General features: G+C 49.3%; 10 protein-coding genes across 12 annotated transcripts; 3 read left to right on the top strand and 7 right to left on the bottom strand.

Moving 5' to 3' along the window:
- The first annotated feature begins 310 nt into the window (after positions 1-310).
- sta (stubarista 40S ribosomal protein SA) lies at positions 311-1,726 on the top strand. The gene is made up of 3 exons (XM_017151216.2): positions 311-383; positions 609-851; positions 1,074-1,726. The coding sequence occupies exons 2-3, from the start codon at positions 633-635 to the stop codon at positions 1,665-1,667; spliced, it is 813 nt and encodes a 270-aa protein (XP_017006705.1). The 5' UTR covers positions 311-383; positions 609-632; the 3' UTR covers positions 1,668-1,726.
- Positions 1,727-2,512: 786 nt separating this feature from the next.
- rush (rush hour) lies at positions 2,513-5,123 on the bottom strand. The gene is made up of 3 exons (XM_017151181.3): positions 4,378-5,123; positions 3,346-4,307; positions 2,513-2,950 (listed from the first exon to the last, which is right to left on the bottom strand). Exon 2 carries the CDS (start codon positions 4,301-4,303, stop codon positions 3,371-3,373), a length of 933 nt encoding a protein of 310 aa, XP_017006670.2. The 5' UTR covers positions 4,304-4,307; positions 4,378-5,123; the 3' UTR covers positions 2,513-2,950; positions 3,346-3,370.
- On the bottom strand, positions 2,513-6,536 carry mei-38 (meiotic 38). Its single transcript, XM_017151180.3, has 3 exons — positions 6,350-6,536; positions 5,384-6,264; positions 2,513-2,950 (listed from the first exon to the last, which is right to left on the bottom strand). The coding sequence occupies exons 1-3, from the start codon at positions 6,444-6,446 to the stop codon at positions 2,858-2,860; spliced, it is 1,071 nt and encodes a 356-aa protein (XP_017006669.2). The 5' UTR covers positions 6,447-6,536; the 3' UTR covers positions 2,513-2,857.
- A 74-nt stretch (positions 6,537-6,610) lies between these two features.
- Rab27 (RAS oncogene family member Rab27) lies at positions 6,611-10,311 on the top strand. Of its 2 annotated transcripts, XM_070219145.1 has the most exons (4): positions 6,611-6,746; positions 6,841-7,349; positions 8,728-8,952; positions 9,702-10,311. In XM_070219145.1, the coding sequence occupies exons 3-4, from the start codon at positions 8,794-8,796 to the stop codon at positions 10,236-10,238; spliced, it is 696 nt and encodes a 231-aa protein (XP_070075246.1). In that variant the 5' UTR covers positions 6,611-6,746; positions 6,841-7,349; positions 8,728-8,793; the 3' UTR covers positions 10,239-10,311. The 2 variants fall into 2 exon arrangements, with proteins under 2 accessions (XP_070075246.1, XP_017006500.2); XM_017151011.3 differs by having other exon boundaries at positions 6,675-7,349.
- A 358-nt stretch (positions 10,312-10,669) lies between these two features.
- On the bottom strand, positions 10,670-11,801 carry LOC108063785 (trypsin eta). Its single transcript, XM_017150994.3, has 2 exons — positions 11,509-11,801; positions 10,670-11,445 (listed from the first exon to the last, which is right to left on the bottom strand). Exons 1-2 carry the CDS (start codon positions 11,742-11,744, stop codon positions 10,803-10,805), a joined length of 879 nt encoding a protein of 292 aa, XP_017006483.2. The 5' UTR covers positions 11,745-11,801; the 3' UTR covers positions 10,670-10,802.
- A 280-nt stretch (positions 11,802-12,081) lies between these two features.
- pck (Claudin superfamily protein pickel) lies at positions 12,082-13,369 on the bottom strand. Its single transcript, XM_017151145.3, has 4 exons — positions 13,182-13,369; positions 12,899-13,107; positions 12,634-12,829; positions 12,082-12,567 (listed from the first exon to the last, which is right to left on the bottom strand). The coding sequence occupies exons 1-4, from the start codon at positions 13,258-13,260 to the stop codon at positions 12,281-12,283; spliced, it is 771 nt and encodes a 256-aa protein (XP_017006634.1). The 5' UTR covers positions 13,261-13,369; the 3' UTR covers positions 12,082-12,280.
- Positions 13,370-13,454: 85 nt separating this feature from the next.
- LOC108063876 (uncharacterized) lies at positions 13,455-14,165 on the bottom strand. 2 transcript variants are annotated; one of them, XM_017151147.3, is made up of 3 exons: positions 14,039-14,165; positions 13,721-13,986; positions 13,455-13,666 (listed from the first exon to the last, which is right to left on the bottom strand). In XM_017151147.3, the coding sequence occupies exons 1-3, from the start codon at positions 14,157-14,159 to the stop codon at positions 13,508-13,510; spliced, it is 546 nt and encodes a 181-aa protein (XP_017006636.2). In that variant the 5' UTR covers positions 14,160-14,165; the 3' UTR covers positions 13,455-13,507. The 2 variants fall into 2 exon arrangements, with proteins under 2 accessions (XP_017006636.2, XP_017006635.2); XM_017151146.3 differs by having other exon boundaries at positions 13,455-13,986.
- A 168-nt stretch (positions 14,166-14,333) lies between these two features.
- On the top strand, positions 14,334-15,251 carry LOC108063877 (trypsin-1). Its single transcript, XM_017151148.2, has 2 exons — positions 14,334-14,819; positions 14,883-15,251. Exons 1-2 carry the CDS (start codon positions 14,334-14,336, stop codon positions 15,249-15,251), a joined length of 855 nt encoding a protein of 284 aa, XP_017006637.2.
- A 24-nt stretch (positions 15,252-15,275) lies between these two features.
- Positions 15,276-17,239, bottom strand: LOC108063879 (mpv17-like protein). The gene is made up of 5 exons (XM_017151149.3): positions 17,080-17,239; positions 15,936-16,106; positions 15,729-15,862; positions 15,548-15,679; positions 15,276-15,478 (listed from the first exon to the last, which is right to left on the bottom strand). The coding sequence occupies exons 2-5, from the start codon at positions 16,096-16,098 to the stop codon at positions 15,320-15,322; spliced, it is 588 nt and encodes a 195-aa protein (XP_017006638.2). The 5' UTR covers positions 16,099-16,106; positions 17,080-17,239; the 3' UTR covers positions 15,276-15,319.
- A 279-nt stretch (positions 17,240-17,518) lies between these two features.
- Tre1 (Trapped in endoderm 1) lies at positions 17,519-23,564 on the bottom strand. The gene is made up of 7 exons (XM_017151144.3): positions 23,295-23,564; positions 19,221-19,378; positions 19,000-19,145; positions 18,837-18,937; positions 18,674-18,776; positions 17,917-18,422; positions 17,519-17,856 (listed from the first exon to the last, which is right to left on the bottom strand). The coding sequence occupies exons 2-7, from the start codon at positions 19,375-19,377 to the stop codon at positions 17,670-17,672; spliced, it is 1,200 nt and encodes a 399-aa protein (XP_017006633.2). The 5' UTR covers position 19,378; positions 23,295-23,564; the 3' UTR covers positions 17,519-17,669.
- Positions 23,565-24,144: the final 580 nt, after the last annotated feature.

Below are 24,144 nucleotides of genomic sequence, written 5' to 3' on the forward strand. Positions count from 1 at the left end.
TAAGCAGATCTGAGGTTAATCTTAAAATAAAAGAGTCAGTAAACCATATGTTGTACACATTATGTGTATGCAAATAGGCAAGTTATCTTATTGTTATCTTTAAATATTTCTTAGTAACTATTTTTAAAACAATTCAAACGAAGTGCGTGGTGAATTAAACCGAGTTTCAAACCTTTGGCTAAGTGATTTGCTAGTCGAGCTTAGCCGAGTCACCAACCGCATATTTGGCTGTTTGGTATTTTTGTGGTATATACTTTTGTAAGATGTGGCTGCGCACGCCAGAACGAAAAACGCCGTGACAGCGGAAAAGTATCGAAAAGCGACATCCGCGATGCCGACCGACTACTCTGCCATTTTGTCAAAACTCCCAGCGGCATCTAGACGTGAGTATTTCGAGTTCTCTGGTTTTTAACTGGAATCTAGCGAGATTGGCCCAGAAAAACAGAAGAAAACAAGCAATGGCACTTGCAGTGCCTTTAAAGGGTTTTCCCGCAACAGCGGGATTCCAGGCGATTCCAGTCGCACGTGGATCTGGTTTCCCTGGAACCGCTGCACTTTGAGGTTATGGACGACCACTAACACGCGTACTTTCGAATCACTTTCCCCAGGTCCGTAACTCTTTCCACGTTAACATGTCGGGAGGCTTAGATATTCTGTCCCTCAAGGAGGACGACATCACCAAGATGTTGGTGGCCACCACCCACCTGGGCTCCGAGAACGTCAACTTCCAGATGGAGCAGTACGTGTACAAGCGTCGCGCCGACGGAGTGAACATCCTCAATCTGGGCAAGACCTGGGAGAAGCTCCAGCTGGCGGCCCGCGCCATCGTGGCCATTGACACGCCCTCGGATGTGAGTATAAGATTACTGGTTATGGAATCTATGGGTTCCTTGGGTTACCCGCCAGGTGGCGTGGCTAACGTGATGAGTTTTTACTAATCTTTCGGGTATGAAATTCAATGATTTCAACTTCACCGCTGACCAGCCACGCCCCTTAGGCCCTCCGAACAAGGCTAATCCCCGCCAGAAAAGGTAGAACCATTTCTAATGAATCTCTATTCCCATCCCCGCCAGGTCTTCGTCATCTCGTCGCGTCCCATCGGCCAGCGCGCCGTGCTGAAGTTCGCCAAGTACACGGACACCACTCCCATCGCCGGCCGCTTCACGCCCGGTGCCTTCACCAACCAGATCCAGCCCGCCTTCCGCGAGCCCCGTCTGCTGGTGGTGACCGACCCCAACACCGATCACCAGCCCATCATGGAGGCCAGCTACGTGAACATCCCCGTGATCGCCTTCACCAACACCGATTCGCCGCTGCGCTACATCGACATTGCCATTCCGTGCAACAACAAGTCGGCGCACTCCATCGGCCTGATGTGGTGGCTCCTGGCCCGCGAGGTGCTCCGCCTGCGCGGCACCATCTCGCGCAGCGTCGAGTGGCCCGTGGTCGTCGACCTGTTCTTCTACCGCGACCCCGAGGAGGCCGAGAAGGAGGAGGCCGCCGCCAAGGAGCTGCTGCCGCCACCAAAGATCGAGGAGGCCGTCGACCATCCCGTCGAGGAGACCACCAACTGGGCCGATGAGGTGGCCGCCGAGACCGTTGGCGGAGTGGAGGACTGGAACGAGGACACCGTCAAGACCTCCTGGGGCAGCGATGGCCAGTTCTAAGGAGTCCGCATCTGAATTCGATCAGAAGGCGTAAATAAACAGCCCTTGTTTATATCTAAGCACCACGTGTTTTTTATTTTTGTGCTGAATGGCTAGAGATGCCTTCTATGTGTATTCTTTAATTGGGAAATCTATAAATATTATAGCCCTTCATTCATTATTTTGGTTTCGTAGTATGCCATAGACTTTTGGATTCATTCATTTATATTTATATTTAGAATAGATTGAATGACTCCAGTTTATTTTTAATGAATGAATTTAGGAGACCTACATAAATTTGTCAGAATATTTTTTTGGTTTCCATTGAGAACAAATAGTTGAAAAAACATGAAACAAAAAATGTTATCCCACATGGTGCATAAAATTCAGGCAGTTTGAGTCACTAAGTTATGATTTTGTACTTTGAAATGAATGCCACTGAGTCTCAAACTAATAATACAAATTCATTCATAAAACTTAATTCAAATTAATTCATTGGCACTAGAAAAAACTATTTATTGAATGCATTCATTTAGGGGTAAAATCAGTATAGATATATATATATATAGATACTTCTGTACTCCTGGATATCAAGCATTTCTTCACGTGATTTTGCGCGTGGCTTCTGCCCTATGATTAATAATTGAATCACAATAATGAGACGTGATTAAAGACATAAACTTAATCAACTAGGTTATTAGAGTTTCCCCCAGAGCAAAGTTATTGAGATTTCTTGAGAACTAAGTAGTTCGTTCCTCTTCTCATTTGAAGTAGGAGTGAACAGATAGCATGGAGTATAAAGTCGCCTCTCGAATTAGAGGGAGAAGGCGAGCCCTCCATTCTGAATCTCAAATAGATAGACAGTCTTTTGTTCAATTTACAGTATTAATTTATTGTTTTTTTCGGCTTTGTACATATAGAAAACAGTTAATGATCGCAATTGCAAATTGCTTATATTGTATACATATCCATATAGTTAAATCCTCCCGCCAAACGCCAAACATACGATTTTAGTGGTTTCTTCAGTGGTCCATCCGCCAGAAAAGGAAACGAAATAGGCGTAAAATGAATGTTAGAGACAAAAATAGTGTTAATGTGGTAAAACTATGTGTGTGGACACGTTAATGTTGCAGAGCGGCGACTTTACATCATTCGAAATTTGGACAGAATCAAATGTTTTTGGTAGTCGTCGCCTGGTTCTCCCTCGAGCACTATTTAAATGGATTGGGACGCGCCTTGAAAAGGGTCATCTTGCGTATCTCCTTGATCTCCTCCTGCTCGCATCGCTTCCGTTGTTCGTCTTGCTGCAAATTTGAAAGGGAGATGGGATTATTGTATTAAGAGGAGTGACATTGCATTCTAATTGGGCTGGGATGACTGGCCGCCTGACTCATCCGGCTCCTCCGCTGGCCATCTAACCCTATCGGTTCCGCTGAGTCACGGCGGCGGTTTCAGTTTTCAGTTTCAGCCCGATAAGCCGGCCTTGTGCGGCTACGGGGAACATCACAGCCTGTATATCTGTGTCTGCTTGTTTGCCAGCGCAAATGGAGCAGCAGCAGCAGCGGCAGCAGCCGCAGCTGATAAGATTATCGGAAAACGGAAAGCGAGCAAAGAGAAGGAAGGTCGCAGTCACGAGAACTTAACATACTACTAGCTGAAAACCCAGCCAAGATCAGGATACTAAGCAGGGGCTATCTACCATAATCACTTGCTGTGTGGTCCGCTCAACAGTTGCTGCCCATCGTCGCCACGGCAGCCGGCGTGCTCTGGACGCCCTGAACCCCCGGCGGAGCCTCTGAGGTGGCGGAGGAGGGCGACGCTATCGTCGAGGAGTCGTCGGCGGCGGAGAGCACGCTGTTGTCGCCGTAGAAGCGCGGCTCGTCGTGCGACTCGCCGCCCGGGGAGGCGGTCTCCTCGTCGGAGTCCTCGTCGTTGGAGCTGTCGCCGGCCGTGGTGTTGAGCTTGTTGCCTCCAGCGGCGGCGGCGGCGGAGGCGCCCGAGTCCTCGCTGCTCGGCACCTGCTTCAGCCGCTCGTAGCAGGCGTCGCAGACGCGCAGCGCCTTGGTGCTCTGCTGCGGCAGCAGGAACTTCTTCGAGGAGCAGCCGGCGCAGACGACGGCGCCGCAGTTGCGGCAGTGGTGCCGCCGCTGGATGAAGGTGAACTGCGTCCGCTTGCAGTGCATGCAGACGCTGGCCTCGGTGTCGGGCACCCAGACGGCGGCGTGGTTCTCCACCGGCTTCTTGCCGCTCTTGCGCAGCAGGTCCTCCACGCACTTGTTGATGTGCGCCATCCACTCCTGCTTCTCGGTGCTCGTGGCCGCGAAGACCACGAACGACTTGGTCGTGGTGCGGATGTACCAGCCGTTCCGGTACGCCTGATTGTCGGCTATCGACTCCAGCGAGACCTCCTCCAGCGGCATGATGTGCTGCTTGTTGTACTTCTTCTTCCCGATCACGATGTTGCCGTACACCAGGATGTCGTTGAAGAGGAAGAACTGCCGGGATTTGGGCCTTTTCCGGCACATCTTGGTCAGGACGCCCTCGCCGACGAGGACGCGGCCCTGCATGGCCAGCGGGACGCCGGAGCTGCCGAAGCAGCTCTCCACGGAGGCGATGCGCCGGGTGTTGGCCTCCGAGTTCACCAGGCGGTCCACCATTATTCTGCTTTGGGGGAAAGTATTCAAACTCTATTCAATCTGACTTCGAATCCGACTCCGAATCCGTTTCCCACCTGAACTCCGAATTTCGAATTTCGAAGAGCAGCCAACTGTGACGACAGACTCTCTGTGTGAGTGTGTGTGTGCTGTATCGGCCTGTAGGTGTGCGTGTGTGGTGTGACACTCGGTGCCACTGCTCCTGTGCAAGTGTGCGTGTGTGGGCTGCTCCTCCTGTTCTCCCTGCTCCTCCTGTCGGGGATCACCTTTCAGATCCTGGAATGCAATGGATCCGACTGCTCCCGCTTTATGCAATGCACGTCGCCCAACTGCTCAACTGGTTAACTGGCTTTTTCTACGCCGTCCGAGTCCGAAACGTCATGACTCACTCACACCACGGCAGCAACAAAAACAAACTGAACTCGGGCTCTCCTCTCCTCTCTCGCTCTCTCTTTCTGCTGCTCCCTGGGAATCGGTGGCTTCCTTGGGCACTGGGCACTGGGCAACTGGTGGCGCTTGGAGATCGAGATCTCTATTGCAATCTTTTGTTTTAGTTTCGTTCCTCGGCTGCAGGAAGCGGGGGCAACAACAACAACGGTTGGCCAGCAAATACGTTATTTTTCCCAGAGCGCAGTGTGACCGCACACGGATCGCGACTTAATACCGCGAACCGAACCGAACTAGTGTTGCAAAACACCGCACTGCGCGAGGGCGAGCCAGTTTCAAACGTAACGGCCTACAGTGGGCACTCGAAGGGGGAAACAAGGCACAATTTTCACTGTTTTCGTGTACTTTTAACTAACAAGTTGTAATATCTCAGATGAGTTCTAAATGAAAGCCTAGGAGACCGAAAATAATATTCCAAATTTGCTTGAATTTAGAAATATTTCTCTTGGTAATGTTCTTGCATTGGACCGCGCACTGTACGTATTCTCACAAACATTTATTACAGGAAAAAAATAAATATATATTTAAAATAAGCCTCTTTCGACAAGAGACAGAACAAGGGATTATCAAAAATCCTACGCTATTTAAAATCCTCACTGAGACTTAAGAGCTATTAGGACTATGAGAACTCTTTACCTCCTTCTTCTTCTGATCCTGGCCCACCTGCACGGCGGCGTCGAACTCTCGGCGGTCGCGCACGCGCTGCTCGCTGCGGAGATGGAAGGGCGCGAAGCGGGTGGCTCCTGCAGCTCCAGGACGCTGTCCCTGGCGCTCCTGCTGCTGGTGGTTCTGATCCTTATGCACCCGGCCGTGCCAGGGCTTCACTGCCTCGGGCGTCACGGGCACGGTGATCCTGTGCGTGACCACCAGCTCGTCCATGCGCCTGTGCATCGCCCTGAAGTTGGGCATGGGTCGGCTGTGGAACTGGCGCGCCTTCTTGTCCTCCTCGGAGCGCCTGCGCATCGCCTCCTGCCGCTTTCCCTCGTACAGGGCCTTGAATTGGTAGGCCTTGGGCGTGGCCAGGGCGGCAGAGGCGCCTGCTGCTCCTCCTCCTGCTGCTCCTGCATGCTCCCTGTGATGGTGGGCCATGGGAGTCCACTGCAGACGCAGCTTGGCGGCGACCCCAGGCGGATGGGCTGCCTGGTGGACCAGGTGCTGGTCGGCCTCCGTCAGGTGCTCCTCCTCCTCGTCAGCGTCCTCGTTCCAGATGAGGGGAACTATGTGTTCTTCAGCCTGATCAACTGGCATTTCGGGCTTCAGCTCCTGTGGCTCCGATTTGAGTTTAATTTCGTGATCCTCAGGGGGATCTTGCTGCTCCTGGACGAGATCCTGGGCATCTCTAGGAGGCTCCTCTGTTTCGATACTCTTCTGTGGAGTGGAAAGGATCTCGGGCTTCAGCTCCTGGGGCTCCGTTTTGAGTTCCTCCTTGGTGCTGATCTTCTGGGGCGTGGGACAGGCGAGGAGGTAGGTGGCATTGACATTGCTGAGGCGCCTGTTGTTCTCCTTGTTGGCCGCTGCTGCTGGGAAATGCGGAAAATCAGGGAAAGTCAGGGACGACCAAAAATGGCGCCATTTGCCGGCTTGGCTTGGCGGCCTACGCACCGAAAAAGTTCTGCGAGTGATCCAACTGGTAGTCGCCCACGTTGATGGCGTCCCAGTCGAAGTCCGGCTTGTCCAAAGTTTCCTTCAGGGAGTCCATGGCGAGTAAAACAACACAACACACAACAGAACAATTTAATTCAAAAGCAAATCGCGTCTGAGATGCGCAAATCGATTGCCGCGTTTTACAGCACTGACTTTGTAACTCTCACGATACTTATCGATTGTTATCGGGCCGCGGGCTATTTTAAATATATTCAGTAAATATTTAACTTATTAAAACATGGCAAGCCATATTTATCACTTAACTATGTTTAAAAATTGTTAAAATCTTCATTTCAAAATAAAGCAGTTATCGTTTTCACTGGCAAAATTTCTTACACTTTATATCAATTTCAAAGTATTTTCAAATTAATTTTGATGGAAATTAATAATACAAATTTGACACAAGCGTAAACTTACCTGATATTCACAAGTTTTAATTTCATTCCAAGTTGAAGGTCCAAAGCTCCTTTCAAAGCTTTCTCCCAAAGGAAAAGATGTTCGCTAAACGGGAAAACCCCTTCAAAGTCCTTTCAAAGTCCCCGTGCAAGTTTTGGCTGAAAGCTGCGCTTCAGTTGGCGGCCAAATGGCAGGATTACACAGGTTGCAGGATAGTCCGTGCTGGGCAGCGCATGGCAACAGGTCGGGCAGCGCATCGCCCGCATCCGGAGCCACATCCTCGGAATCTCAATCTGAATCGAGATTCAGTCGAGTCGAGTTTGTTTTCGTTTTGGCAGCAAATCATCGAAAGTCGGGGGAACGAACTCCCGGGCAGACGAATTGCGCGCGCTAAAAATAACGGTTGCCCGCCTAATCCTTCAATCCTCCAAGCCTCCAATCCTCCAGCATCCTTCATCCTTCATCCTTGGAGTGCCGAAACCCCGTTTTTTTTTGGCGGGCGTTGGGGCGGAAATGCGTGCCGCGCCTCTGCAATTAGCAATTAGCCGGATCCGGTGAGCAGGTGAGCCGAATCAGGTTGCCTATTTTTAAGTCCTGCAGGCTGCAGCACACACTGAAAAAAAAGAACGTGTGGATGTGAGTGTGGATGTGAATGTGGCTGTAGTTAATTACGGGCCAGCTTTAATTGGAAGCTGTCCTTGGCCTTGTCCTTGCTTTTGTTTTTGTTTCTGTTTCTGATTCTGACCAACAAGTGCAGGCAGCGCAGCCTTGAATTCAGACCTCGTGGTTTTGGTTTCGGTTGCTCTGCTTCTCCCCCTCCCCGAAGGGGGCGCCTATTTCCGTTTCCGTTTCCACCTGAGCCCAATAAGATCTTGCGAATCAATAAAGGTTTAAAATTAACCGTCAGCCTAGCGAGAGAGAGATGGCGATAGCTGTCCTGTGCGTGCATGCTAATTCGATTGGCTCTTTGCTCCTCTCTCTCCTGCTGCGTCCCTTCTTCCATAACTGTAACTTAACTTGTGCGTGCGAGCGGGAGAGCGGAAGTGGGGGGACAGATGGCCGGATATGGAAGCGGGAGGGGGAGACAGGGACAGGAGACAGCAGGCAGCAGGCGGAAGCGAGAGGAAATTAGATTACAAGACATCAGCAAAGGATTCCATTGAGAGCTGCACGGGTAGCCACTTACTTACTTACATACTTACATGCGTATGTACTTCGATCTCTGCTCTGTCGCTCTGTTGTTCTTGTTCCCTTCCAGTGGCGGAGGGGGAGTGCCCCCCGTTGTCTAGCAACCACTACAACCGCAGGCGGAGTCCATAATCCGATTAGTGCGAGGGGGAGGCCAGATTGCAGGGAAGCCGATGCTGCAAGCTGCCTCCCTTCCACTCCCACTCGCTAGCCACTCTCTTCAGCATTTGCCGTTAGTCTAATTAGCGAGGTGGGAGAGAGACGGAGAGGGGGAGTGCATTCCTGAGCGGCCCTTTGTTGTTGCCCTCTTCTTTTATCACGAGTGCCCTACATACCGTTTTAACCTTCGCTTCCAGCGGGAATGCTCGAAATCTCGATCGGTTTGTTTGATGTAAGGCAACCGCACAAAAAAAGGAAGGAAAAGGGAGTCCCACAAAACACAAAATTTCGCAAAGAACGAGACAGAAAATCAATAAATCGGGATTTAATGAGTTTCAAATATTTGCCACCGTACGGGGATGTGTGTGTGTGGGGTAGTATTATTGGGGATGGAAGTGGGTGGAGGGAACACCCTTATGAAGATGGCTCCCGACTTGAGTGCCCCTCCTCTCCTCTCCTCTCCTCCGTCCCTGTCACTCTAAGCCCGGGCTTACACAAAAGCAGAGAAAGAGGAAGGGGAAGAGGAGGAGGCCAGAAAACCTTCACCCAGGAAAGCTCCAGCGCAGACCGCTCATTTGACTACCCACTTCCAGGCGGACAAGATGCGTCCGCTGTCCTGAACTCAGAGCAACCAGAGAATCAGAGAACCAGAAGCCAGAATGACGGGCGCCAATATCGACTACGACTACCTGCTCAAGTTCCTGGTCCTCGGGGACTCCGGCGTGGGCAAAACCTGCCTGCTCTACCAGTACACGGACGGCCGGTTCCACACCCAGTTCATCTCCACCGTGGGCATCGACTTCCGCGAGAAGCGACTGGTGAGTGAAGTGGATCCGTTGATCCTAGGAACCTTATGTATTCCATATTATATTAGATACGAGATTTAGGATTTCAGTAATAATCCATTAAAAAATCTTTTTAAAGCGAGAAAAACTTGTTGAATATTAATTTTCTTCAATTTCCTTGGTAAAATGTGCTCTATCTTAAAGATTACCTTACGAAACTAGAATTTCTTTGAAAATACAGACTCTTTGTTGATTATTTAGTATAGGTGATGAAATAAAATATTATCATCCATTGCTTAGTTAAGATTCCCATTTATAAATATGCCCTCTAGGGTCTGCCCTTCAGAATCCATCACTCATACGCACTGTTGCCTTCGATTAAAAAGTTATTTTAATCCAAGTGGCGTAAGTTTTAATCATATTTTTGTTTTTTTGCTCCCTTTTTTTAAACCATTTAATCAAAGAAGGTTAGTAATGGGAGAACCATATTTTTAAACCAAATGATAATTGTCACACATGTCGTATGTGTAATTTTTAAGCAATTTTGAAGACCATTTTGCAATTACAATTTTTCAACTTGTAAGTACAAGATCTACCAGATTTATTTATTTTGGACCACCATTATCATTGTGAAATAATAAAATAGTGTTCCCCCTAGAAAATGAACTACTAGACTTAAGTATTATATATTTTGGACCATCCTTATCACTGTGAAAAGTTAAAATAGTGCTCCCCCTTAACCTGACATGATCTTTTCTATAGTATACACACCTACCTTGCAGTTGTACAACTCCCGCGGGCGGCGGCACCGCATCCACCTGCAGATCTGGGACACCGCCGGCCAGGAGCGCTTCCGGTCGCTGACGACGGCCTTCTACCGGGACGCCATGGGCTTCCTGCTGATCTTCGACCTGACCAGCGAGAAGAGCTTCCTGGAGACGGCCAACTGGCTGTCGCAGCTGCGGACGCACGCCTACTCGGAGGACCCCGACGTGGTGCTCTGCGGCAACAAGTGCGACCTGCTGCAGCTGCGCGTGGTGAGCCGCGACCAGGTGGCGGCGCTCTGCCGGCGCTACCGGCTGCCCTACATCGAGACGAGCGCCTGCACCGGGGCGAATGTGAAGGAGGCCGTCGAGCTGCTCGTGGGCCGCGTCATGGAGCGGATCGAGAACGCGGCCTGCAACCGGGAGTTCTCCCTGCTGCTCACCCAGTCGCGCTGCCTCCCGAACATCGCCTACGGGCAGCCGGATGACCTGCTGCGCCTCCACGAGCGGCGGGAGGAGGCCCCCCAGCGGCGGGGGAACTGCCGCAACTGCTAACTAACTAAGCTAGATGGGATCGGATATACCATCTCGCCCTGCTTTGTTCCTTCTGTCTCGTTTCTGTCTTGAATCTAAGTGTGTTTCGCTGTAAATAAATGTTGATTGTTGAGTGGAAGGGAAAGTTCTTATTACCACAGCTCATTTGTTGAGATAAGAGATCAAAGTCTTGTGAAACTCGCTCGGTTTTCGGGTGGGGGTAGTTAGCCCCCGAAACCCCACTGGCTGCGCCCCTGAAAACTCTGCAGATTTATAGATAACAGCTACATACGTTGGTATCTCTAAAGATATTACATATTTCAAATGAGTAATTCGGTAGATAGGTCTACAAAAATACATGATATGATATGATATAACACATAGATCGATTTTACATTTTGTAATATCAATTTCAACTTGATATGCGGCCAGGTAAAGTTAATATGGTCGAAACTTGTATTTCATGTAAAAACGATATGGGTTTGGCATAACCAGAAATCTACATGATCATATCGATTTTTAGTAAATTAAAATTTCTTAAAAATAATCATAATAGTTAATTTAGTTAGTGATTTAGTTATAGCTTCACCAGGCACTCCAGAAATGAGCTAGTTCTAAGAGAGCACCACTGATCAGGAGCCATCCCGGACTGATCCTGGCCAGCGCGGACCCGCTGCGCTCCTCGATCCACTGGCGATAGTACTCCACGTCCACATAGACGCCCGGCAGTCCCGGCTCCGCGCAGCCGTAGCCCCACGAGACCACGCCCACCAGCCGCCCCTCGTGGACCAGCGGACCGCCGGAGTCGCCCTGGCAGGAGTCGGTGCCGCCCTGCAGCCGCCCGGCGCACATCATCCCGGGCAGCAGGCCGCTCCTGTAGATCATGCGGCAGGTCTGGTGCCGTATGGTGCTCACATTGGCCGTCAGCAGGACGTTGGACAGGGAGCTCTGCTCCGTGCGTCCCCAGCCGGCCACCTGGCACAGCCTCCCGGGCGGAGTGACCTGCCCCGCCAGCTGAATGGGCGCCACAGTGAGGTGGCCGGGAGGTTGCCCTAAGCGCAGGATGAGGAGGCCCACGTCGTCGCGCATGCTGTCCGGACTGAAGGTGTGCATGTAGGCCATGGAGTCCACCGGCGAGACGATGGTGCCGTTGCGCCGCTCAAAGCGGTTCAGCGTGCCCAGGACCACGACGAACTCGCTGGCCCGGCGAAAGCGCTTTCTCTGATTGCTGTTTATTAAGGAGGAGGCTGGGTTGACTTGGAAGGCAGATAGATCACTTCGCTAGACTCACTTGTACAGGCAGTGGGCGGCGGTGAGGACCTTTCTGGGCGCAATCAAAGCCCCGCCGCAGATGTGGCCACTGCCGAAGTTGTTGTCGTGCCGCAGCAGGCGAATGGAGACCAGGTGGCGCGTCTCCTCCGTCCTGGCCAGGCTCCCATTGATGATCCTCGCCTGGTGATGGTCCTTCTCCTTGGCGGCCCCGCAGGTGAGGAGGCAGAGGAGCCAAAAGAGCAGCAGCCGAGTCATCGCAGATCGCAGGTGAGAAGAAACTGTCGTCGGAATCTAGAGACTGGAGCCCAACAATTGGCAATCAGCGGCCGCGCTATCAGTTCGATAAGGCAAACATATTATTCATCATGGGGAACAAGCTGCTGGGAGGGAAAATGATACATATCTCAACTTTCGGAAGTACAAGTAATACGTTTAATTTGATATGTCTTTACACCAGTTGGCTTATAAAAGCTTATAGCCATTAAATTGGCTGATCAACATAATAAACTCTTTAAGTCATTTTAAAAAAAAAAAAAAAAGGCTTATAAAAGGGCATCGTCTAGCTTTGAGCCTGGGCTAAAGTGATTGGAAATGTAAACAGAAAATAGTTCTGGTCTTAGTTTAAACTACATGTGCTAGTAAATACAATTAAAAAATGGAGACGGAGACGAGTTCGTGTATAAATACGTAGATATTCGATGGTTAAGGCCAGCTAAGGTCAATTTGGACGGCGTCGGTTGCGCAGATACGAGATTGCTTGTGGAAACTTAGGCCTAGGAAGTGGAATGCATTCATATGTAACCCTGCAGGCTGCGCGACTGGCTGTGGTGGTGGCGCGGCGGCTGGTAGCCCGGCTCCTGCATCTCCATCTGCATGACCAGGTTCTTCTGCTCGCCGCGGGCCTCGTAGGCCTGCCGGGCCTCGCGCTGCAGGATGAGGGCGGCCAGGCCGAGGAGCATGAAGGTGACCACGGCGAGGGCGTAGGACCAGCCGAGCACGTTGAACTTGGGGTACATCATCCAGTCGCGGCGGTAGGCGCAGCCCCCGAAGATGCAGACGGCCAGGAACATGAAGAGGGCTGGAGGAAATTTAAATATACAGGTTTTAGGATTACATTAAGGCTGGGATAATCAGCAATACGCACAGGAGACGCCGGTGCCCAAGAAGGAGAGCCGCACGAGCAGCCACTCGTACTGCAGCACGGGCTTCAGCGGCAGCCGGATGATGGTCAGCGAGAGCAGGGCCAGCACGAGGAAGACGATGATGAAGGACATGGTCACGAAGCCCTGCACGGCCATCAGCCAGCCGGGCAGCAGGTACTCCCGGATCACATAGTAGTCCTAAAATAGGGGGAAAAGGTAACTAAATAGAGGAATCTGATGAGAAAAAAGGGCGCGGCTTAAGCTCACGTGCGAGAAGATGTTGTGGCAGCCGTTGAACTGCTTGGGGAACTGGTACTTGGGGTACACAAAGTCCTTGAAGCAGTACTGCCAGAGGCCCATGTTCTTGAAGCTGGCCCGCGTCTCCTCGTAGGACTCGATCCAGTACGGCGAGCAGAAGGACATCATCAGCACGAAGAAGCTGGCGAAGGTGACGATGGCGCCGAAGACCACGCCATCTGGAAAGGGGTATTGGGATTAGGATTAGCTTTCGATTTCCAGGGCATCCCGCATGCTCGAGTGCGTCACTTACTGGTGGCCCTCGGATAGTCGCCCTTCTCGACGCCCGCGTCCGTGGTGTCCTGCGACTGCTGCTTGTTGAGTTCGCGCATCCTGTAGCTCAGCTCGTTCTGATTCTCTGGGGGATCGGAGGAGTATCTTTTCTGGGGATTGGCAGCGTAAACAAATGCACCCGCACACACCCAAAAAAAAGCAAAAACAACTAGGTGGGGCTCGATAGCAGCTATCTATCGATACTGAGCAATCGATAATTCCACACCTCTAGCCGGCGCAGCGTTGCCAGATGTTCTTTAAAGTTAACTTTTATTTAAACTAGTATAATTTTAAGTAATACGTTCACTAAATAGCCGTGTCCACCTCGTGGTGCTCCAGGTGCTTCATGTAGGCCAGGAAGCAGGTCCAGCACAGGCTGCAGGCGCTGATGAAGGGCACTCGGTTGCGCTCGGGTATCAAAGTGAAGTTGATGGTGGCCACCAGTGGCCAGACGGACAGAGCCACCTGTGGTTCCGTAAATAAGCTCAAAACTGTTGGAACTCTCACTCCAAAACTCACCTTGTAGGTCGGCAGGAACTTCTTGCCCACCTCGGCCACCGCCTCCTCCACCATCCTGCCCTCCAGCAGGCTCATGATGAAGTAGAAGCAGGTCATGGCGCCCGGCGTGTAGGACACCGTCTCCACCGCCGCCTTGATGACGCCCGTGCGCAGCGACGTCTGCGGCCACATGGCGCTGGAGATCTTCACCCAGCCGTAGAGCGTGGGCGCCACGAACAGGCCGCCGTACATGCTGAACCGGAGCACGCGCCACCAGTCGTAGGTGCCTGGGGGATCGGAGGATCAGCGGGAATCAGAAGGAGACTCTGGAACACTCACCCCACCGCCTGCCCTCCACCGTCTGCTGGATGAGGCTGCCCGTGGGCCAGATCAGGCTGTACGATATCATGCCGCGCATTATCGGGTAGCGGCCCACCAGCACCTTGAGGTTCTGCCACATCGCAATCTCGGCCCTGCGGAGTCGCAATCGCAAGCGGTTGGCATCTCATTAGCATGGCTAATGAAACTGCATGGCCAGCTCCGCAGCTCCACCTGAAAACCACGAATGCGGGTTCCCCAGAGGCCCATAAATTAACCTGCTCTAAACGCTACTCCGCACACAAAGCAGGCCGACATGGTTCAAGCAAGACTCGCGCTGCTGCTGCCGCTCCTCCTGCTGATCACAGGAGCCGCCTCCTCCTCCGCCGACGAGGCTGGCAAGATTGTGAACGGCACCACCGCTGCCCCAGGGGAGTTCCCCTTCATCCTCTCGCTGCGTCGCGCCAAAAGCGGCCACCACTCGTGCGGCGCCACGCTGCTCAATCCGCTGTGGGTCCTGACCGCCGCCCACTGCGTGCGGGGCCCGAGGCCCGAGCAGCTGGACCTGCAGTACGGCAGCCAGCTCCTGGCGCGCAATGCCAGCAATCTCGCGCGCGTGGCCACCATCTTCGTCCATCCGGGCTACGAGCCGCAGGACAAGTTCATCCACGACATCGCCCTGCTGCAGCTGGCGCAGCCAGTCGCACTGAGCAAGTTCGTCCAGCCGGTTCGCCTGCCGGAGCCGCGGCAGGAAACGCCCGGCAACGCCACCGCCATCCTCGCAGGCTGGGGATTGAATGCGGTAAGCAAGGACATGGCATAGCTAATCCCCTCGTGGATAGTAATCAATCCATTTCCATTTCAGACCGGCGGCGTGGTCCAGCAGCAGCTGCAGAAGGTCCAGCTGCAGGTGTTCGGCGACCAGGAGTGCAGCGATCGCCACCAGACGCAGCTGCACGCCAGCCAGATCTGTGCGGGATTGCCCGAGGGCGGAAAGGGCCAGTGCAGCGGCGACTCCGGCGGTCCGCTGATCCTCACCAACACCGACACCCAGGTGGGCATCGTTTCCTGGAGCATCAAGCCCTGCGCTCGCCCGCCCTTTCCCGGCGTCTTCACCGAGGTCTCCGCCTACGTGGACTGGATCGTGGAGACGGTGGGGAGCAGCAGCAGCAGCTCGTCTTCGCTCTGGGTGGGCCAGCTGATCGTGGGACGCTCCCCGCCTGCTCTCACCTAAGTCCCATTAAAATACCGCTTCGAATAAACTAACGATGCTATCTAATTCAACAATTGGCCTAACGATAACTAGGTACTGTTCTCCGCCTGCTCCTCGTGGCGCGTCTTCATGTAGGCCAGGAAGATGGTCCACATCAGGCTGCAAATGCTTACGAACACCACGCGGTTGTGCTCCGGCACCAGCGAGAAGTTGATGGTCTGCAGGAAGGGCCAGATGCAAACGCCGACCTGGTTGTGTTAGTGATGAGATGATGGCTGTGAGTGGGGAGCAGGAAGGAGCTGAATGAGAAGCCCTACCTTGTACGTGGGCAGCGCCTTCTCCTTCGTCTCGTCCACCGCCTGGCTGATAGTCTTCTGCTCCAGCAGGCTCATGCCCATGAAGAAGCTGACGCAGGCGAAGGGTCCGTAGGACAGCTGCTCCGTGATGGCCTGCAAGGGAGCGGTGAGCGGGGGAGCCTAAAGTCGGAGCAGGCCTTACCTTGACGATGCCCGTGCGCAGGTTGGTCTGCGGCCACATGGCGCTGGTGAGCCGCACCCAGCCGTACAGGGTGGGCGCCACGTACAGGGCTCCGAACAGGCTGAAGCGGAGCGCCCTGGCCCAGTCGTAGTCGCCTGTGAATGGATGTCATGGAGGCAGGAGGCTGGGATAGGTGATGCATATGATGAAAGTGGGATGGATACTCACTTAGCTTGCGTCCCTCCAGCGCCTGCTGGATCAGGCTGCCCGCGGGCCACATCACCGCGTACGTGAGCGCGCCCTTGGCCATGGGATGCAGCCTCACGCCGCCGGCGAGGTGGCGCCAGTGGCCCAGGGAGGACTGGAGCAGCTTCACAGCCTGTGGCACCATCACAAGTGCTGGGCAAAGTGGAGAAGGGATCGGATCTCAAACTATTGTATTGCCTAACCCTAACCAACAACAACAACAACAACTAGCTATTCGAAGGTCAGAAGAAGAGGAGGAGGAGGAGGAGCTGGCCATGGTCGGAATGGAGGCTACTTGCTGTGCTCCGTGGGTCTTTGGGGTCTCGATGTCTCGAACGCTGCACTGAAACTACTCGTGCGATGAGTGCACTTTCTAAATTCGAACATGGCAATCGGGATGCAGAATTATTAGAGAATTTCTTGCGCCGATCTGATCTTGACCCTCAGCCGAGCGAGCGAACGGGATGGAGCAACAACAGAGCACCTGTTGGTGCGAGGAGTGCAGTCTGGCCAGGAGCGGTTCTCTATGTTATGGGGTTCTAAGTTATATTAATGGGGGGGTTTATTAATAGTGATGAAATTCATGATGAATTATTCATCCGAAGCAGATTCTACTTTTTTCTGTCTTCTTCCCCCAAAGAAGCCGCTCTTGGGAAGCCCCCTCCTGCGCTGAATTCGCTCCTGGAGCGGTTCTGTATAGGAATTTGGGGGTTTATTATTTATAATGAAATTCATCTGAAGCAGACACTACTTTTCTGTCTTCTTCCCCCAAAGAAGCCGCTCCTGGGAAACCCCCTCCTGCGCTGAATCCGCTCCTGGCACTCCTCTCACGCACTGCGAAAGAGAGCGGAACGGCGAGAGAGAAGGAAGTACTTTCGCAAGGACTTTATGTAATAGAGAGGGAGAGCTGTTCCGCTCATTGAAATGAATGGAAAATAACGGCACGTTTGGCTCTCTGCTCTCCTCTCCTTCCCGCCAGTCACTACGCAAACAGATTACGTCGTTTGTAAACGAGAGCGTGACAGATCGTGCCGACCATAAACTATAATTTAATTTTAATTCACCGCCTTCGTTGATGTTGTTGTTATTGTTGTTGGTGTCCAGCGAGTAGTGAGTTAGTACTTACGTTTAATTGACAGATTCTTTTTGGATCTTAAGTTAGACTAACTTATTGGAATTCTAGTTTGTACTGTGGTTACGCACGGCGTCCGCATCTCGCGCCCTCCTCGGTTCGCCTGGCTTCCGTATCTCGTATCTGACTAATCAGACTAGCTAGACGGCTCCGAATGCCATAGCAATAGCAATGTTTTGCTAAAGTCAGCTGTTCGAGATTTGCGTGGGGAGCTTTCGCAGAGCTTTTTGGGGTCTTGGGGAAGGGGGCAAGAATTGTAGCTTTGGGGGTTTTGGACATACTACCCTTTACTCTTGGGATACAATGTTTTTTAATATTTCAGAAATTCGAATTCAATTTTTTCAAAAATCGGAAGGATACATAATTGAAGAATTAGTATGATTCCTTATTAATTCCTGATTAAACGTTAAAACTGAAAACTCCGCCTTCTCAATTGGTCTACATACATATATATTTAATTCGATTGTCTTTGATGTAAGCACTGCCGTACATCGTTAATAATTTTATAGACTAAAAAGTAATCAGTAGGTAATCAATATGAACTACTTACTAGCTCTAATACAAAGACTCGACAGCAATCTTGATTATACTGAATATGTTTGGCACATTTGGTTAATACTATTCTTCTGCACAGCGTGGAAGAGCGGCGTGCTGCGGATGACGCCCGACAGCTCCTTCGAGTTTTTGCTTTGGTGATAGTTTCTACTCGGCATCGGCGACAGCGGTTCGCCCCAGAACTTGAGCATCGCGAAGATCTTGTAGTAGGCCACCCTAAGGAACAGAAGATTCGGAATTAGTCTTGTTTACAAGGGTTCGAAGGACCAAACCCACCTGTAGTTGCGATTGCTGGCCGCATAGATGATCGGATTGATGACACTGGAGGCCCAGGCCATCACCGAGGCGATGATATGCACCCAGGGGTACTTGGTGTTGCTCTCGCTGCCCACCACATTGGCCAGCATCAGGGGCAGGAAGCAGACGAGGAAGCACAGGAAGATGGTGACCATCATGACGGTCAGTCGGTTGTCCTCGCGCGCCTTTCGCGTGCAGGTGGTGGTCATGTAGGTTCCGCCGGCGCCGCTGGAGGATCCCTTTCCCCCCGCACCACTCGCATTCGCACCGATCTGGAAGTTGTCGTGGTTGCGGATCTTCTTCTTCTGGTGCAGCACCGTGATGTAGATGCAGGTGTACGAGACAATGATGACCAGGCAGGGCAGCAGGAAGCCGATCACGAACAGGGTCTTCTTGATCGATCGTCCGTCCTTCTTGAGAATTGTGCAGGAGAAGGTGGCCTCGTCCAGGCCCATCTGGCCCCAGATGCCCAGAAGAGGCGGTAGCTGCAATGGTAAATATGTTACTTTATAAATATAACACATCTTTGGTCCCTAAAGATAAAATATCTTAAGATTCCTGAAGACCACAGAGTTTCTCGAAATTTTTGGTATCTAAAGTTAAAATATCTTAAGATTCCCGAAGATTCTCAAGATTGGTTTATCCGAAACAGGTCTTTATATATGTATATGATGATTTATGTGAATACCTTGCTCTGATATTCTCTCAAATATCCATATTTCTCTTTCTTACTCACCAGCAGAAGAAATGACACGACCCAAACGAACAACAGCTGCAGGGTTATGAACTTCGGCTTGTAAATCTGCGAGTAGCGGCTGTGGCAAGCGATGAGTATATATCTGGCAGAGGATTAGGAAGACGGTTTAGGAGGATTAGCTGGCGACAGGGAGAATTCTTACCTGTTCAGCGTGATGCCCACCATGCTGAGGAGTGAAACGGCCACGTTGCCATAGAAGATCACCGGGAAGATCGTGCACAGGGTGTCGCCAAAGGTCCAGCTCTGCAAGGGAATGTGTGTAAATGTTAAGATATATCAAATACCATTTGGCACAAATGACTCACCTCCTTGAAGTAGCGAACCGCCGTCAGGGGCAGACTGAAGGAGCAGAAGAGCAGGTCGGAGATGCTCAGCGAGATGACGAAGGCGGTGGTGGCGTGTTCCCGTATCGTTGGACTCTTGAGCAGCGCCAGCAGGGTAATCAGGTTGCCTGCGGGATTGGCCAGTCCAAAACAGGTTAGCAAGGGAGTAGCGGATTTCACGTAGCAGGATGCGAATTACTCACCAAGAACGCCGATTATCACAAAGACACAGGCACTAATTGCCGCGAATAATGTCGCCGAATGCGGGTATATCGGACCTCCGGGGGCTTCTGTGGTCGTCGTAATGTTCATGTCCATGTCCATTGCGAATCCCATTCCCATATTTATGTGCTTGTCCATTCTGCGGGGGAAACAAAGAAAACACATATTACATTGTGACCAAAGTTATCCGTATTTATAGTTAAATCTTTAGTCTAATACCTATTGATCAGTATATTTGCCTGTATTTATAGAGAAATTCACTACCCTGATGTGTACCAATTATTATGTTTATCAAAAAAGAAATAATCAAAATATTATATTAGAAATTAATGGTTTACTTTACTAGATGTAGTAAAGAATAATACTCTGTTTAAAATAACATTTGTTCTAAATTCCAGATAGTTCCTAGTAAACTTTTCTTGCTGTGCTCGAAAAGGAAATACTATCCGCCAAATCAAGTTGCTCTCGCCTGAAAATCTGTGAATGAATGGGCACGTAATACTACAAGCGGGAAAATCGAAAAAGTTAACTAATTGCCGCTTTGCGGATGCAATAGCCCAGTTTGCTCGGCTGGCGGGAGATCATTGCTGAGGAAAACCCGATCCGATCTGCGGGATTAGCGAGGAAGTCTGCGCTTGCGTACTCCCACCAACTTTTCTCGCATCCGAGACATTTGATTTATGCAAACTGATTTTGTTATAAGATTTTTGCCGGTTCGAGCCGGTTTGCACGCGATTTGAATTCATTTGGTAGATTTGTACAAATTTTTCATCAAAAGTTCGAGTTTTCCACCAATTTCCTCATCACTCGAGCAAGGCAAACGGCTTTGAATAAATGGTGTTATATGTATCAAATCGCTGCTGACTGCGTGATTGATGGCTGCAAGATTGTTTATTATCGAATCAGGACTCGAAAGGAGATCAATGTCAAACGCAGACAGGAACATGAAAGACGGATGTCATTTGTAATTAAAAGCCAGAGTCCCAGTTTGTTTAATTGCTGGTGTCGTCTTAAGTTCCTGCTTAACTATTTACAAAAGTTGCAAGTTTGCATACAGATGAGAACTGGCTTTTGTACTAATCAGTTAGTGACTCATTTTCATCAGACGGCTGACCAGTTTTCGCTGCTTTCTTTTTAATAATTATACGTTTTTCGCTTAAACTTCAATGATATTTTTTAGTCACGTACAACTAGCTTGAATAATTTGTGACTGCCGGAAAATGCAAAGTTGGTCGTAACCAATGCTGAGATATTCAGATCGGAGTTATATTCCTATGACTAGGCCAAGAAAAAACCCATATTGTTGGGAAAATAAGTAGTTTTTTTACTATAATGGAGATTCCAAATGCGCGATAAACGGACGCAATTCAAGCGATTATGGCTCCCTTTCGATAACCCAACCGATTGGCTGCCCTCGTTCCGATTCCATTTGAAATTTGGAAATAAATAATTGGTTCGATACGCTGTCAAAAAAAAGATCCCCTATCTTCTAGAGTTTTTGATCTGGGTTTCGAAACCATTCTGTTTGGAAATCTCGCTCTGAAGAGGCCCCCTTCCTAGGGAATGTGTAATGTTGTGTTATCTTTGCGAACAGGCGGCAAGAAGCCATCAGCTATCAGCGACTTTAATGCACTTTTTTACGACCAATTAAATTTTCATTTTCCTTTCTTTTCCCGGTTGATAAGAGGCGAAAGCGATAGAAAAAGTCTTGCGTCAGAAATGCAATTAAGTGGTTTCAGTTTCCCGTTACCAGTTACCCGTTTCCCAGTGAAAAGAACCCACCATCATCATCATCGTATTGAATCAATGACAGTTTCAATTAGGTTTGTCATGCTTTTTTCGTGGGTCCAACCCTAACTGTTTTGCATATGCACACAATTCCATTTATTTAATGCTTTTTATTTGGATCGGTTAAATTAAAAAGCGCCTTGTTACGCATTTAACGATGTTTCCGGTGCGTGATGGTACTACGGTTCTGGGAACGAGAACCTCAGGGCCCCAGAAGGGGTATACTATATGAAATGGAAGCGTGGGATGGGGGATGATAGGTGGGGGCGGGGGAGCGGTTCGCTTTCATGCATGATCAACATGTGTGTTTGTTTTTCAACTCTATGTTGTATGTTGTTTCAGTTCTTTGGGTCTCCTCAGTTTTTCGTTCTTACGTTTTCGAATAGGGGGAGCAACAGGCCGCGACTGGAAATCTGAATATGCATCCCATACCATCCCGTCCAAAATGAGCACCATCGTTTCATTTAATTCCATTCCCATATATGCGTGCCCACACAGCAGCGGTCGTTTAGCTAGTACTCATTTATCAACTTGTACAATAAATCATATTGACTACACTATAGTCATGGTATTGTAGATCAAAAGGTTATATTCATTTGACTAATCTCGTGGGTGCACTGAACCATATGAATAAGCACGCAACTGAATTTATTATATATTATATATATATACTATAATATAAGATAGTACAAATTATTTTATTTCCCGGCCTATTGAGTTACCCGCGAGTGTGCCCCTCAACAGTTGGCAATGATGATGGCACAGATATCAGAGATAACACCACCCCACTTTGGGATACGCAGATCCCGCATTTTTTCCCCCTCCTCCGGCGCGCTTCCCTCACAAGTTTACACATTATGTACACACAGCTAAGCACATAAGGGATATGTATATATTTACATCCAAGTCTTATCAGCCTTGGGTTCCCACCGCTCGAAATTCTTCGGACCCCTCTTTCACCACCAAAAGTCCAAGACAAGCAGTGGAACGAAGCTTAAAAAATAATCAATCAATAAATAAATATTTATTTTGCGGGCGGGAAGGCGAATGCAAATAATGTTCATCAAAGAAGGTTTATTATCATATGTGGAACTGATGAATAATTATAATCTCTGATATTTATATCCAATCTTAGATTTTATTTTTCACATGATATTAATCAATGTGAAGTAATCTTATCGGACATTATGTCATGTTAAATTGATAGTAATATCCTGCAGAAAAGATAAGTTGGTAAAGTTTAAAATGGGAACCCCAGTGACTTAAGAATTTATGGAAATTATATGGCTCAATCTTCTTTTTGGTCTCCTTTTCTTATCGAGTCAATGTACTAAGAAATATTTCCCGCCTCTGTTGCAGTTCGCTGACTAATTATTATTATAATGCCCAAATAAGTTTTCGATAGGAGGGGTGTACTATATGCGCCATGCATATGTAGATAGTGCACATATGTATCGGATTGTTTTGGAGCTGGGTTTTTCATCGTTTTTTTTTTCGTTGTTTTCAGAGACTTGAGCCGAATGAGTCGCTACCAACTGTTGCGGTGACGGACAGGGGACTTGGATGAATCATGCAGCTGATGTTTCGACGGGGGAAGTGGGAAGGGAAAGAGAAAACACATCGGAAGCGGCGGAATCAAAATATCTGTGTAAATAAGAACAAGAGACTTTGGGCAGTTTGACTCTCTATGTTGAAATACAGAGAAAATAAAATACTTTAAGCTTGTCTTCAAGTGATTTGTATAGTTTGATATTCCAATGCTTGGTAAACAAATGATTCAATGCGTCCGAAAAAGAATTTTCGACAAGGGGGGAATCCCCTATGACTTTTCCATTAAAAGGCAATCAGGATCAGGATCCTTTACTATACGATAATACGATCCGTTTTTCTCGGTGTATCAGTTGCATTTTGTCGTCTCCTCCTCATCCTCCTCCCCATTTCCCCTTCCCCTTCTCCATCCCCTCTTTGCTGATTTTTGTTAGAGGGTGGAATTCGAGATTTGGGATGTGAGCGAGGGAGACGGCAAATGCGTAAGTATGTAATATATTGTGGAAACAGCCGTTCCATTATCGTTCCATTACACTTACACACAACCAAACATCTGCAGAGTGGCTGTGTGTGTGCGTTTGGACCAAATGCAACAACAACAAAAACGCGCAACTCAAATTGTTAACAAAAAACAAAAGTAAGGCCGCTCTTGGCCGGATTCGGATTCGTTTTTCGGATTCTGGTATTCTGGTCTTGAACATTGAACAACAAAAACTCACCCGAACTTGTTTTCCGCTTATTATATATTCTTCGTTTCGCGTTTCTTAAATGCTTTCGAATTGCATTTTGTTGACACAAACCGCGGAGCACAGCAAAAAAAAGTGCACATATATTATATTCCGACTTTGACTTATCGAGAGAGATGGAGATCTCCGATCGCACAGCGAAAAGGTCGTATTTTCTTTGGCAATTAACAGCAATAGTAGTGACAACAACAGCGCAGCGCCGCAGCGAAACCGACTTAACCGATCGAGCAGGAATGAGAAACAATATATAAGAGCGGCTTCGTAAACAGAAACCCCGAACCCCGAGCGACCGATGACCGCGTCTATCGCCCTTCTGTTCTATCGATATCGATTCTACCGACGGCGCGGTGCGCAGGCGCCTATCGATGTTTGAAATTCTAAGCCCGTCTTCGGGAATTTGGAAAGTACTTTCGAAAGAAAAAAATAGATTTAAAAGAGATTTAGCATTTAGAGTAAAACCCTGACTTTTATTAATACAGAATATATATTCGTATACGTTTTGATATTTTTATCTTTCAAGCTATTAACTAATTTAGTTTTCATAAATGCACTTTAATCAATTTATTCATCACACTTAATCAATTTTCCCCGCGCTACAGTTGCACATATTTTTTGATTGGTCAATCATTTATCATTTTCCACCATTAGTGCCCCAGTGTGTGCTACCAATTTGCATGTTTAAGCGCCATTGACTTTTAGCCGGCTTTTCCTCAAGGTCGAGCCTATTAAATACTCGTTAAAAGGGGTGGCCAGGGTACTATCTGCATGGTAATAATCATATTTTCGTTGTGTTTTTATATATTCTAAATTTAGGTACTGCACA

Source organism: Drosophila takahashii, chromosome X (assembly GCF_030179915.1).
Source record: "Drosophila takahashii strain IR98-3 E-12201 chromosome X, DtakHiC1v2, whole genome shotgun sequence".
NCBI lineage: Eukaryota > Metazoa > Arthropoda > Insecta > Diptera > Drosophilidae > Drosophila > Drosophila takahashii.

Excerpts from the sequence above, each read along its gene's own strand:
- sta (XM_017151216.2), top strand. The coding sequence starts at position 633 with ATGTCGGGAGGCTTAGATATTCTGTCCCTCAAGGAGGACGACATCACC. Across the intron at positions 852-1,073 it reads CCATTGACACGCCCTCGGAT|GTCTTCGTCATCTCGTCGCG; the intron begins GTGAGTATAAGA and ends CATCCCCGCCAG.
- rush (XM_017151181.3), bottom strand. The coding sequence starts at position 4,303 with ATGGTGGACCGCCTGGTGAACTCGGAGGCCAACACCCGGCGCATCGCC.
- mei-38 (XM_017151180.3), bottom strand. The coding sequence starts at position 6,446 with ATGGACTCCCTGAAGGAAACTTTGGACAAGCCGGACTTCGACTGGGAC. Across the intron at positions 6,265-6,349 it reads TCACTCGCAGAACTTTTTCG|CAGCGGCCAACAAGGAGAAC; the intron begins GTGCGTAGGCCG and ends ATTTCCCAGCAG. Across the intron at positions 2,951-5,383 it reads AGGATCAGAAGAAGAAGGAG|CAAGACGAACAACGGAAGCG; the intron begins GTAAAGAGTTCT and ends TCAAATTTGCAG.
- Rab27 (XM_070219145.1), top strand. The coding sequence starts at position 8,794 with ATGACGGGCGCCAATATCGACTACGACTACCTGCTCAAGTTCCTGGTC. Across the intron at positions 8,953-9,701 it reads ACTTCCGCGAGAAGCGACTG|TTGTACAACTCCCGCGGGCG; the intron begins GTGAGTGAAGTG and ends CCTACCTTGCAG.
- LOC108063785 (XM_017150994.3), bottom strand. The coding sequence starts at position 11,744 with ATGACTCGGCTGCTGCTCTTTTGGCTCCTCTGCCTCCTCACCTGCGGG. Across the intron at positions 11,446-11,508 it reads GCCGCCCACTGCCTGTACAA|CAATCAGAGAAAGCGCTTTC; the intron begins GTGAGTCTAGCG and ends CTTAATAAACAG.
- pck (XM_017151145.3), bottom strand. The coding sequence starts at position 13,260 with ATGCGCGAACTCAACAAGCAGCAGTCGCAGGACACCACGGACGCGGGC. Across the intron at positions 13,108-13,181 it reads CGACTATCCGAGGGCCACCA|ATGGCGTGGTCTTCGGCGCC; the intron begins GTAAGTGACGCA and ends ACCCCTTTCCAG. Across the intron at positions 12,568-12,633 it reads CTTGGGCACCGGCGTCTCCT|CCCTCTTCATGTTCCTGGCC; the intron begins GTGCGTATTGCT and ends AATTTCCTCCAG.
- LOC108063876 (XM_017151146.3), bottom strand. The coding sequence starts at position 14,159 with ATGTGGCAGAACCTCAAGGTGCTGGTGGGCCGCTACCCGATAATGCGC. Across the intron at positions 13,987-14,038 it reads GGTGGAGGGCAGGCGGTGGG|GCACCTACGACTGGTGGCGC; the intron begins GTGAGTGTTCCA and ends CCGATCCCCCAG.
- LOC108063877 (XM_017151148.2), top strand. The coding sequence starts at position 14,334 with ATGGTTCAAGCAAGACTCGCGCTGCTGCTGCCGCTCCTCCTGCTGATC. Across the intron at positions 14,820-14,882 it reads CAGGCTGGGGATTGAATGCG|ACCGGCGGCGTGGTCCAGCA; the intron begins GTAAGCAAGGAC and ends TTTCCATTTCAG.
- LOC108063879 (XM_017151149.3), bottom strand. The coding sequence starts at position 16,098 with ATGGTGCCACAGGCTGTGAAGCTGCTCCAGTCCTCCCTGGGCCACTGG. Across the intron at positions 15,680-15,728 it reads TGCGCACGGGCATCGTCAAG|GCCATCACGGAGCAGCTGTC; the intron begins GTAAGGCCTGCT and ends GCTCCCTTGCAG. Across the intron at positions 15,479-15,547 it reads AGGCGCTGCCCACGTACAAG|GTCGGCGTTTGCATCTGGCC; the intron begins GTAGGGCTTCTC and ends TAACACAACCAG.
- Tre1 (XM_017151144.3), bottom strand. The coding sequence starts at position 19,377 with ATGGACAAGCACATAAATATGGGAATGGGATTCGCAATGGACATGGAC. Across the intron at positions 19,146-19,220 it reads TGTGATAATCGGCGTTCTTG|GCAACCTGATTACCCTGCTG; the intron begins GTGAGTAATTCG and ends CCAATCCCGCAG. Across the intron at positions 18,777-18,836 it reads GTGGGCATCACGCTGAACAG|ATATATACTCATCGCTTGCC; the intron begins GTAAGAATTCTC and ends ATCCTCTGCCAG.